Consider the following 12,505-nt stretch of genomic DNA (forward strand, 5'->3'; position numbering starts at 1 on the left):
ACACCCATACACAAACAGAGTGGTGTAGTGTATGCGGTCCAGTGCAGCGAGGACTGTCCAGACCTCTACATTAGAGAAACTAAACAGCCTCTTCACAGACGCATGGCTCGATACAGGAGAGCCACCTCCTCTGGACAAAATTCCGCAGTTCACTTCCATCTTACAGATAAGGGACACTCTTTTGAGGACCAAAATGTGCACATTTTGGACCGAGAACACAGATGGTTTGAGAGGGGGGTGAAGGAAGCAATTTATGTAAAAAGAGAAAAGCTGTCTCTTAACAGAGGAGGAGGCCTCAGATTTCCACTTTCAAAAACATATAATGCAACTTTAAAACAGATTCCCAGCCAGTTTTCACACTTGATGGGAACAGAGGGGCCTCGTCTGTGAATTAGATGAACAAAGACCTACTGTTTAGGTGTTTAGGTGTGAACTGCCAATCTACATGTGTGTGTGTGTCTTATCTCACTCAGCCTTATAACCTGAACCCCCTCACTCACTGCTCTTTGAATTGAGAAAGCTCCTCGGATGAGGAGCGAAACGTCTTCTGTTACAAATAAAGTCCAGTTGTTTTTGTATTGAACGCTTTTTGAATTCATCAGGAAAAGAGATGAACACAGGAACAATATTAAACAGATGACCAGAAAACAAGTTTTCAGCTCAGCAGGAACATAATGGTCAATGGAATGTACTTATATAGTGCCTTTCTATCTTATTTCAAGATACTCAAAGCGCTTTACACTACAATATGTGCCTCATTTACCCATTCATACAGCACTCTACTAGATCTCTACAAAGCTAATTGAACAAATCATTCTAAAGAGACTAATCAGAGCTTTATCACATTCATACACTGATTGGAATACACGTAAGAGGCTATGAGGGGTTCAGTGTCTTGCCCAGGGACACTTCGACATGTGACTGCTGGTGGATTCGAACCCCCAACTCTCGCGTTGGAGGACAACTGCTCTAACCACTCAGCCACAGCTGCCCCATAACATGCCACATTCCTAACTCAGAAACATTAGTAGTTATTGGCTGACTTAAAAGTTGCTAAATGTTCTCCAAACTGCAAAACAAACCATGAGCAGGTAATTTTAATGTCTTCTGCTGTTCACTAAGTTTTAACTGTGATACAGTGGTGCTTGAAAGTTTGTGAACTCTTTATATAATTTTCTATATTTCTGCATCAATATGACCTAAAACATCAGATTTTCACAAGTTCTAAAAGTAGATGAAGAGAACCCAGTTAAACAAATGAAACTAATATTATACCTGGTCATTTATTTATTGAGGAAAATGATCCAATATATTACTGATATGTGGTGAAAGTATGTGAACCTCTAGGATTATGTTAATCTGAAGGTGAAGTTAGTCGGGTGTTTTCAATCAATGGATGATGATCAGGTGTGAGTGGACCTGTTTGATTTAAAGATCTGGATTTATCAAAGTCTGTTCTTAACATGTTTGCGGATCATGGAGGAACAAAGGAGATTTCTGAGGACGTCAAAGAGTTGTTGATGCTTATAAGGCTGGAAAATGTTACAAAACATCTGTGAAGAGTTTGGGCTCCACAACTCCACAGTCAGACAGATTGTGGACAAATGGAGGAAACTCGAGAGCATTGTTACCCTCCCCAGGAGTGGTGGACCAATAAAGATCACTCCAAGAACAAGGTGTGGCCAGTGAGGTCACAAAGGACTCCAGGGTAACTTCTAACAACTGAAGGTCTCTCTCACCTTAATGCTGATGTTCATGAGTCCACCATCAGGAGAACTCTGAACAACTATGGTTCATGGCAGGGTTGAAGGAGAAGACACTGCTCTCCATAAAGAACATGGCTGCTCGTCTGCAGTTTGATAAAGATCAAGTGGACAAACCAGAAGACTGTTGAAGAATGTTTGTGTTCGATGAGACCAAAATAGAACTTTTTTTGGTTTTAAATGAAAAGTTTTATGTTTGGAGAAATGAAAACTCTACATTCCTACAGAAGAACCTTATCCCATCTGTGAGATACTGAATCAGGTACTGAAAGCAAAGGTTCATGTATAGCTCCTTCTCAAAAAATTAGCATATTGTGATAAAGGTAATTATTTTCCATAATGTAATGATAAACATGAAACTTTCATATATTTCAGATTCATTGCACACCAACTGAAATATTTCAGGTCTTTAATTGTTTTAATACTGATGATTATAGCATACAGCTCATGAAAACCCAAAATGCCTGTCCCAAAAAATTAGCATATTTCATCCCACCAATGAAAGACAAGTGTTTTTAAAACAAAAAAAGCCAACCTTCAAATAATCATGTTCAGTTATGCACTCAATACTTGGTCGGGAATCCTTTTGCATGAATGACTGCTTCAATGCGGCGTGGCATGGAGGCAATCAGCCTGTGGCACTGCTGAGGTGTTATGGAGGCCCAGGATGCTTTGATAGCGGCCTTAAGCTCCTCCAGAGTGTTGGGTCTTGCGTCTCTCAACTTTCTCTTCACAATATCCCACAGGTTCTCTATGGGGTTCAAGTCAGGAGAGTTGGCAGGCCAATTGAGCACAGTAATACCATGGTCAGTAAACCATTTACCAGTGGTTTTGGCACTGTGAGCAGGTGCCAGGTCGTGCTGAAAAATGAAATCTTCATCTCCATAAAGCTTTTCAGCAGATGGAAGCATGAAGTGCTCCAAAATCTCCTGATAGCTAGCTGCATTGACCCTGCCCTTGATAAAACACAGTGGACCAACACCAGCAGCTGACATGGCACCCCTGACCATCACTGACTGTGGGTGCTTCACACTGGACTTCTGGCATTTTGGCATTTCCTTCTCCCCAGTCTTCCTCCAGACTCTGGCACCTTGATTTCCGAATGACATGCAAAATTTGCTTTCATCCGAAAAAAGTACTTTGGACCACTAAGCAACAGTCCAGTGCTGCTTCTCTGTAGCCCAGGTCAGGCGCTTCTGCCACCGTTTCTGGTTCAAAAGTGGCTTGACCTGGGGAATGCGGCACCTGTAGCCCATTTCCTGCACACGCCTGTGCACGGTGGCTCTGGATGTTTCTCCTCCAGACTCAGTCCACTGCTTCCGCAGGTCCCCCAAGGTCTGGAATCGGCCCTTCTCCACAATCCTCCTCAGGGTCCGGTCACCTCTTCTCGTTGTGCAGCGTTTTCTGCCACACTTTTCCCTTCCCACAGACTTCCCACTGAGGTGCCTTGATACAACACTCTGGGAACAGACTGTTCGTTCAGCAATTTCTTTCTGTGTCTTACCCTCTTGCTTGAGGGTGTCAATGATGGCCTTCTGGACAGCAGTCAGGTCGGCAGTCTTACCCATGATTGCGGTTTTGAGTAATGAACAAGGCTTGGAGTTTTTAAAAGCCTCAGGAATCTTTTGCAGGTGTTTAGAGTTACGTCTTTGATTCAGATGGTTAGGTTAACGGCTTGTTTAGAGAACCTTTTCATGATATGCTAATTTTTTGGGACAGGCATTTTGGGTTTTCATGAGCTGTATGCCATAATCATCAGTATTAAAACAATTAAAAGACCTGAAATATTTCAGTTGGTGTGCAATGAATCTGAAATATGAGTTTCATTTTTATCATTACATTATGGAAAATAATGACCTTTATCACAATATGCTAATTTTTTGAGAAGGACCTGTACTTTTTACCATCACAAAGCAGTAATATTGGATCATTTTCCTCAATAACTTTTTTCAGGTCTTTGAACTTGTCACAGACTGACCTCTGCCTCCGGCAGCACCTCAGGGACACTAGTTAGGAAAGTTTGAGAAAACGGTTTGATAATCTGTAGTTTTATTTTATTTAACCTTCAAACTGTCCTTTACTGTATGTCAACAACTGTTTGTTTGGGAGAAAGAACTGTTGAAATTAGTCAATGTTTAATGTCCTCAGCTAGAAATAAATATATCAAATTTTATTGTGATTATATTCCAATAAATACCATTTCACTAGTTTCCTGAAGTCAGTCTTTCAATGCTGATCCATTTCTTTCTATGACTTTAAGACTAAAGTAGTGTTTGTGTGTGTGTGTGTGTCTCCTGCAGGTGGTATTTTCCAGACACAAAGAGGCAGGATGCAGAGAGGATGCTGCTGGCTGAAGGCAACGATCAAGGTGCTTTCCTCATCAGAAATTCTGAAAGTCTGAAAGGGGAGCTGTCTCTCTCAGGTAAGACAAACCGTTACCAAAGTTTCTGCAGACTTGACCCTTCTTCCCAGCTATAGATAGAGCCCAAGTCTAATGGTTGAATTAGTGATTAGGTAACAAGCACAGAATTGCTCCTCGATGATACAGCAGCGAGTTTCGATGGACATTTTATATTTTTGTTTTCCTAGAGTGACTCTTACTCAATAACCTGCTGCTCATTTCCAGTCAGTCCTGGATTTGTTCAGTGGTTGATGGTTTTAAAGCTATCAAGATAAATTGGTGAATTATTGCACCCATTAAAGCTTTGTAGCTTTCTTTCCTAATCTCTCCCTAGTCTCACCTGCATCAAGGTTCAAGGTTCTTTATTGTCAATCACATCACATGTGGTACATGAGGTGCAACAAAATTATGTACACAAGTCCAGTTATACCCCCCAAAAATGCTATAAATAAAAATAAACTGTATACAAGGATCTAAGTCAAGTCACATTTATTTATATAGCACATTTAAAACGGTAACTGTTATCAAAGTGCTAAGATGTACACTAACAATAATAATGTAAATAAGGTGTGGTAAACAGCAGCCTGACCATGAGTCTGTTGTGAGCAGATGGGTAAGAAATCGGCAGCATGGATAATCAGCAGCGTGGATAAAGTGTCACTACAGTGATTTGTCTGGTTAGGAATTGAAGCGTGGTCTGAGGATTACTAAGACTTGTTGTGTTTTTCAGTGCTGGACAAAGGCAAAGTGAAACATTACAAGCTTCAAAAGTTAGAAAATGGTTACGTCTACGTGTCAAAGACCAAACCCTTTGCAACTATAAAGGAACTAGTAGACTATTACACTGAACAGGCCAATGGTCTCTGTGTGCGTCTGGGTGAACCGTGCAAAAAGGTAACGTGTACATGAACACAAACCGTTTATTTTCTCACTGGATATTTAACTTTAACTGACTCCTCTGTCCGAACAGATGCAGATGGAAGCTCCTCAAACCTACGGCCTGTCCTACAACACGGTGGATCTGTGGGAGATCGAACGCCAATCTATCGAACTGAAGAGGAAGTTGGGAGCTGGACAGTTTGGTGAAGTCCATGAGGGTCTGTGGAACGGGACCACATCGGTGGCAGTAAAGACCCTCAAGCCTGGTACATAAATTGTCAACTTTACATGAATGTGAAAATAAATGTCAATGAGGTGGAAAGTACCTTGAAAACATGGGTCTATCAAGACTCCATACTCCACCACCTCCACAGGAAAGTGGACTTTAAAGATGTAGGAAGGGAGGCTCTGTCCGATTGTTGAACCTCGGACTCGGGAGGAGTCCTGGTCATGGAACAGTGGATCAGATCTTCATCCTGATGGAGATGAAGGAGTAAACTTCCAGAATTCATGATGCATGTTTACTGTAATGCTAATGTTCCAGTTACATTTTGACCATAAAATATCTGTTTAAAGAGATGAAGACAGTGATGGCAGTCTGAGTGATCAGCCTCGATTTGACAGGGACCATGAAAAACCAACTCAAACTGAGTAAAGATGCAGTGTATAATTTAATCTGCAGTCCCTGTGGTATAGATGATATGGCATAAACCTGTGATTCCATATCTAAGAAAACAGTCAAAACAAGTATGTAGAAAACATCACATCTAGTTGCTCAAAGTATTAATTCATATAATGAATTAAAATCAAAAGGTGCAAAGACTCTGCTCATAGTATTATTTGTATTTAAACAAGTTAAGTTGGTGCTGTCATCCTCCACATGTTGCACTGCAGTTGGACACAACTGTTTCCAGCACACTTGATTTCCTTTTGTTCTGGATTCTGGTGGACACTACCGGACTGGGGTGCGCTCAATCTAGAGAACAATGTAGAAAAACATTTTCTGTGTAAGGAAGGGGTACTGTAATGGCAATATAAATCTAAATTTAAAAAGTGCTGTTAAAATAACAAATTCTTCCAGCTAGATTTGCTCCTGGGTTTTGTTGGATTCTAGCAACAGCTTTGAAAACGAACCCAGTTCTGTAGAGGATGTGGACTGGCTCAGATCCTTCAGTTGCATGTGCTCGTTAGATATTGAGAGCAAGACTTTGTAAACTATAAAATACACACACAAGGGTGGTTCACCCAGTACCACCACAGGCAGTTGTTTAATCCACTTTCACATCAGTGATGGTGTGACTCAGTCTGGAGTAGAGATGACTCTGACCGTCCACACATGGACCGTCTTCACTGAAGGATCATCTGAAGACGTAAAGTCCTGATCAACGATGAATCTATTTGTTCTTTTTCCTTTTTTAATCCAGCTTTGAGGTTTAAAAGAAGGGTGTGTAAAATCAATAATCTAGGTAAATAAAACACCAAAAAATTTAAATCATGTCATCTGGATAGATCGGTCTTGGAAGAAACGTTTCATCTTTCATCTGAAAGACTTTCAGTCTGAGGCCTGCAAACAGGATCTATCGTATAAATGGCACCTCATTGACGCGTTTCAAACCAGTCTGCTGTGGAGTTCCCAGAAACTGCTTTACACATGCAACAAGAGACCATCAGTCTAAAATAATCTCAGTGCATAACAATCTGTCCAGATTACATGATTTAACTTTATTTGAGCTTGTTTTCTTGGTCAAGTCTAACAACCACACCCACCCACTGTTCTAGGTTCAATGGACCCCATAGACTTCTTGCAAGAGGCGCAGATTATGAAGAAGCTGCGACACCCCAAGCTGATCCAGCTGTACGCTGTCTGCACCACAGAGGAACCCATCTACATCATCACCGAGCTGATGAAGAACGGCAGCTTGTTGGAGTATCTTCAAAGTAAGAGCACCTTATTTTAACAACCAGCAGCATTTCAGCATTGTTTGTAATTGTTTCTTTTGGTGGCTCTTTTTTTCTTTCTTTTCTACAGCACACCTCATTTTACTATTGATATCATACCTAGAGTCACACCCATATTTAATTTTGTGGACCACTACCAATTTAGATCAATTCACGTTTTTCCTCAAATAATGATAATTAACATGTTAACTAAGATAACAACATCCCTGCACTGGCTCCTTGTTCACTTTCGAATTAATTTTAAAATCCATCTGTACGTTTCTTAAATCTTTGAATAGTTCTGCCCTCTCACATCTCACTGATCTGCTTCAGCCGTATGTTCCACAGTGATCTGAGGTCAGCAGACCAGATGCTTTTATTGGTTCCAGGAGCCCATCTTAAGCTCAGAGGTGACAGGTTGCAGGTCCAAGACTGTGGAATGAGTTACCACTGCATGTCAGGCAGGCTCCCACTCTCACTGTTTAAGTCTCGTTTAAAAACTCTTATTCCCAGGCTTTTGACACTGAGTTGATTTTAACTTGTCTGTATTCTATAATGTTAGTCATGTAGTTACTATCTTTATTTGGATCTATGCATTTTTGACTGTACAGCACTTTGGTTGGCGTTGTTGCGTTTTTTTAAGTGCTTTATAAATAAAGTGGCATGGTATAGTACAAAATTTTATTAACATTCTGATCAAATGAAAGCCATTTGTTATATGAAACAGTTTGATCCTGCTGCAGTAAAGGGATGGAGGTCCAGTTTGTTTCAAGTGTTCAGTATTAAAGAGAAGACTGCCGAGTGACAGACTGACCAAAAAAAAAGATGTCTGACAATGAAGTTAAAGAGCTTACATCAGCCTGGGAATTAAATTCCTGTTAAATTATCTGCCACTCATAAACATGCAGCTGGTATTTAATAAGCAGCTAGTTTGAACTTTGTATAGAAAACCATTTAATGTCAGAATATTCAAAAGTTTCTGCCTCAATGATTTTATCAAATGCTTTCTTCATAGTTACGGAGTAAATGTAAAATTGAACTCTAACAAATTATCCATTTCATTTTACTGGAGTTGTAATTTGATTGCTGATGTTGATCTTGCGTGAACCAACTTTTATCAGTTTAATCATTTTATTGGTACCTTTTTTATAGTACCAATAGTGCATAGTTTATTGCACCTTCTCAGCAGAAGAGTAAAAAGTTTAAGTCTGTCCTTGGTTTACCGCTGACTTTGCAAAGCTTTGACATGAGAAACCAGCTTTGGACAGTGGTAAGAATGTCTGGCTCTTAGGCTGATGGTTGCATTTTCAACAATTAGAAAAGCTAAAGGAGACTATTCTCTTTCACAAATGACCAGAATGACACAAATACATTTTGGCAAGCTGTAAATTCAGTTCCAGGAAATTATCATTGACTTGAACTACCCCACCATTTAACTCCAGGATCGTATGTAATAAATCTGATCTGTTCAGCTGTTTTTACAGGCATTTTACTGACTCTGAATCCTTGTTTGACACGGTCTCTTACATTAACCTTCTATTACCCTAACCGATCATGCCATCAGCAGCCACACTGTTTCATTCTCCATGTCTACTAGTGAAGTTTCTGAGGCTTTGAAGAGACTTGATCCTAAAAGATCTGCAGGCCCCGATGACCTTTCCTCGCACTTGTGTACGTGGGAGCTGACATCATAGCAGAACCAGTGTCACACATTTTTAATCTTTAATTACGAACTGTCATTCCAGGAGGGTGGAAGACCACTTTTTTTTCCTGTCCCTTTTTAAAAGGTGGTGGTCCAATTTTTTAAAATAAGGATCCCATTTCAAAACTTTATTTTGTAGCTAAGGTCCTGGAAACAACTTAAAGATGACCTGGTTTTCCAAACATTTATCTAGTCATCAGTCTAGTTTGAGTAAACGTTCACTGGAACAGCCATCACTGGCATGCTAAATGATACCGTAGAGCCCTGGGTGACCAAGACTCTTTGCTGCTCTTTTCATTCACTTATCCAAGGCTTTTAATTTTAAATCATTCATCCTTTGTCAGTAACTTTTAGAGATTGGTCTTTCACAGTAGTCGGATGGTTTTCAAACTGTGGACGTCAACAATGTGAACAACACAATGGTCTATCATCAGGTTATTAGAAAATTATGAAAGGTGTCCCACAAGACATTATTCTGTACTGTATTCTGTTTAGTTTATTAATGGTGGTCAAAATGTTACTTATGTCTGTATAGAGATGATGATGACATGGTGGTTCATTGTACTGCGAAGTCTATTATTGGTCCTTGAGTCTGCAGTCTGCATTCCGTTCCATCCAATCAGATCAACTTCAGTTCAAACTTACTCGAAATGCTGACTAAAAGGCTGTTTGCCAGCACAAGAAAGGCCATGAGCCACATCGCCTATTGTGTGTAAACAGCATGGCTATTTTATAAAAACTCATAAATACCTCAGCACTGTGATTGATAAAAAGCTCTCTTTCAACTGTCGTATTGACCAATTTTAACAATAAAAACCTTTTTTTATTTTTTATTTTATTTATTTTAAGAAATTCAAAAATACTTTATTAATCCCAAACTGAAATTAAATGTTGTAACTCGTTATCCTTGTTTCATAGAGATGTTCTGGATACTGATGGTTGTATGCAGTAAGAATCTCAAAGGTTCATCCCACAGCGGATCCAAAGAAACTGGTCGCAGATGCTGTCCAATCTGTCCACCAGACTCTTCTGGCCTCCTGTTAACCCAGGCTGCAGGACCACCCAAATGCCAGGCAGAACTCCTCCCAGTGCGATGGTCGCTCCTCCCAGCAGCCCGCCAAGCTCCTTGTGGCAGCGGACAGCCAGCTGCAGGTGCTGGGGGATGATCCCGGTCCTTTTACTGTCACGAGCCATGTTTCCTGCTAGTTCCAGGATCTCAGTGGTCAGGCACTCAAGCACAGCCACCAGGGAGATGAGAATGCATCCACAGAGCCTCCTTTTCAACTCATTTGAGATTTGGGGCTGTAGCTGAGATGTTGTTTAAACTTTTGAGATGTTAATCAGCTGGTGAAGATTCTCAGTCATCCAGGACATGATGAATTCAAAAAACGTTCAATACAAAAACAACTGGACTTTATTTGTAACAGAAGATGTTGAGGAGCGAAACGTCTTCTGTTACAAATAAAGTCCAATTGTTTTTGTATTGAACGTTTTTTGAATTGTTAATCAGCTGTTCACCGTTGTTTAAAAAAAAAAAAAAAAAAGTTGTCATGGTTTCGCATCATAAATGTCCAAAAGTAAAAAAAAGTTTCCGTAAAAATCCTTCCAGCTGCACAGCATCCACTACCAGAGGGAACAATCATCCAAAGAAAGTGATTTACATCCAGCAAAATAATTTTCAATTCAAAAATACTTTATTAATCCCAAAGGGAAATTAAATGTTGTTGTAACTCATTATCCTCATTTCATTAAGAGATGTTATATTGATGGCTGTAGGCAGGAAGGATCTCTTGGAAAGGTCCATCCCACAGTGGATCCTAAGAAACTGGCTGCAGATGCTGTCCGATCCGTCCACCCAGATTCAGCTGGTCTCTCGATTCCCCCGGGCTGTAGGACCGCCCAAGTGCCAGGCAGAACTCCTCCCAGGGCAATGGCCTCTCCTCCCAGCAGTCTGCCGAGCTCCTCGTCACTGCGGATAGCCAACTGTAGGTGTTGAGGAACGATCCTGTCCTTCCGCTGTCATGAGCAATGTTTCCTGCTAGTTCCAGGATCTCAGTGGTCAGGCACTCGAGCACAGCTGGCAGGTAGATGAGAATGCATCCACAGAACATCCTTTTCAACTCATTTGAGATTTGGGGCTGTAGTTGAGATATTATTTGAGCTTTTGAGATGTTAATCAGCTGCTGTTGGTTGTAGAAAACTGCCTTGTTGCCATGGTTACGCATCATAAATGTCCAAAAGTAAAAAAAAGTTTCAGTAAAAATCCTTCCAGCTGCACAGCATCTGATACCAGAGGAAACAATCATCCAAAAAAATGTGATTTACATCCCGAAAGAGAAATTAGTTTCCAAAAGCAAAATCTCAGAATGAAAGTAACAAAGCTTCTCGAACATGCAGCCACCCTGAGCGGCGCAATTCTAGAATATCCTAATGCATTTCCTTCTACCTTTTTTGTGGCAAGCACCTTGTGCCTTCATTTACAATCCATCCTCAACCTGTTGTCATAGAGTATAGATCAGGAGTGTCACAAAGATGGTAGAAATTAGACTATTTTCAGAAGCAGAACACCAGAAAAGAAAACTGGATCAGGCCCTTCACACTTTGCTCTTTATGACACTTTAAACAAGATGAGACTGTGACTGATTCTGTACATGTCCACCTGGATTGCAGAAGATAGGGGCACCACTTTACAAATCACGGACCAGATTGAGATGGCGGCCCAGGTGGCAGCAGGCATGGCCTACTTGGAGTCACAGAACTACATCCACAGAGACCTGGCAGCCAGGAACGTCCTCGTTGGGGAGAACAACATCTGTAAAGTGGCAGACTTTGGCCTCGCCAGGGTTTTTATGGTGCGTGTGATATTTGAACTTTTCTGTTTTCGTGAAGTCCTGCTTTGTTTGGTCCTGAAGCTTTAAGGTATTCATCTGGGTTTGTCTTCTTTGTTTAATTTCTACACCAACATTGACCCACTGAAAATTTTCTTATTGTTATTCTGTTTTGTTTTTAGAAAGAAAATGAGAATGTGTATGAAGCCAAAGAAGGATGTAAATTGCCGGTAAAGTGGACCGCTCCAGAGGCGCTCCATGAAAACAGGTTCACCATCAAATCTGATGTATGGTCCTTTGGAATTTTGTTGTACGAGATCATGACGTTTGGTCAGACACCTTACCCAGGTCAGATTTACATTGCTTAGTGGAAAGTTTTCTCCCATTAGACCAGTACTCATGTCTTCTGTGATTCTTTCAGGTATGTCCAACATGCAGGCGGTCCAGTGGCTTGCCAAGGGCCGCAGGATGTCGTGTCCTCCCAATTGCCCAACAGTTCTGCACAAAATCATGATGAACTGCTGGAAAGAAAATGAACAAGTGCGGCCCACGTTTGAGACGCTGCAGTGGCAGCTGGAGGATTACTTTGACTTGGACACATCTTCCTACGATGACTCGACTCGATATTAGAAGGAGAAACTACCCAATTAAAAACATTTAATTAATGACTATCAGATTTCTAAACTAATCTTAAATCGTATTTACGGTTATATGAAGGATCTGAACTGTTTTCTCTAGGACATTTAACTACATCCACCCTGGTCTTGACTCGTTTCCTTCAGACAGGCAGCAGAACTTCATTGTAACACTCTTGACTAGAAGAGGCATCACTCAGCTGTTATCCTTCGATCTGAAGCAGCCAGTTCAACCGGCTGCAGCCATACCACACATTGTTTCCACTCCGTACCTGTCAAACAGGACACCTGAGAGGGGTGGAGCTGAACGCTCTGGTGCCTTACACTCTCTCATGGAGTGAACAGACTTTTTTTTCTTC

At 40.9% G+C, this 12,505-nt stretch overlaps 1 protein-coding gene across 1 annotated transcript in view; it reads left to right on the plus strand.

The window, feature by feature from the left end:
* frk (fyn-related Src family tyrosine kinase) overlaps positions 1 to 12,499 on the plus strand; it is an 18,883-nt gene extending 6,384 nt beyond the window's left edge. Inside the window, exons 2-8 of the mRNA XM_037685719.1 lie at positions 4,064 to 4,185; positions 4,895 to 5,058; positions 5,135 to 5,309; positions 6,823 to 6,981; positions 11,354 to 11,535; positions 11,694 to 11,859; positions 11,933 to 12,499. Coding sequence (XP_037541647.1) covers positions 4,064 to 4,185; positions 4,895 to 5,058; positions 5,135 to 5,309; positions 6,823 to 6,981; positions 11,354 to 11,535; positions 11,694 to 11,859; positions 11,933 to 12,141 — 1,177 coding nt within the window. The 3' untranslated portion in view covers positions 12,142 to 12,499. The remainder of the gene's footprint in view (positions 1 to 4,063; positions 4,186 to 4,894; positions 5,059 to 5,134; positions 5,310 to 6,822; positions 6,982 to 11,353; positions 11,536 to 11,693; positions 11,860 to 11,932) is intronic.
* Positions 12,500 to 12,505: the final 6 nt, after the last annotated feature.

The sequence above is a fragment of the Nematolebias whitei genome, chromosome 12, assembly GCF_014905685.2.
Source record: "Nematolebias whitei isolate Nwh7 chromosome 12, NemWhi1, whole genome shotgun sequence".
In the NCBI taxonomy this organism is placed as follows: domain Eukaryota; kingdom Metazoa; phylum Chordata; class Actinopteri; order Cyprinodontiformes; family Rivulidae; genus Nematolebias; species Nematolebias whitei.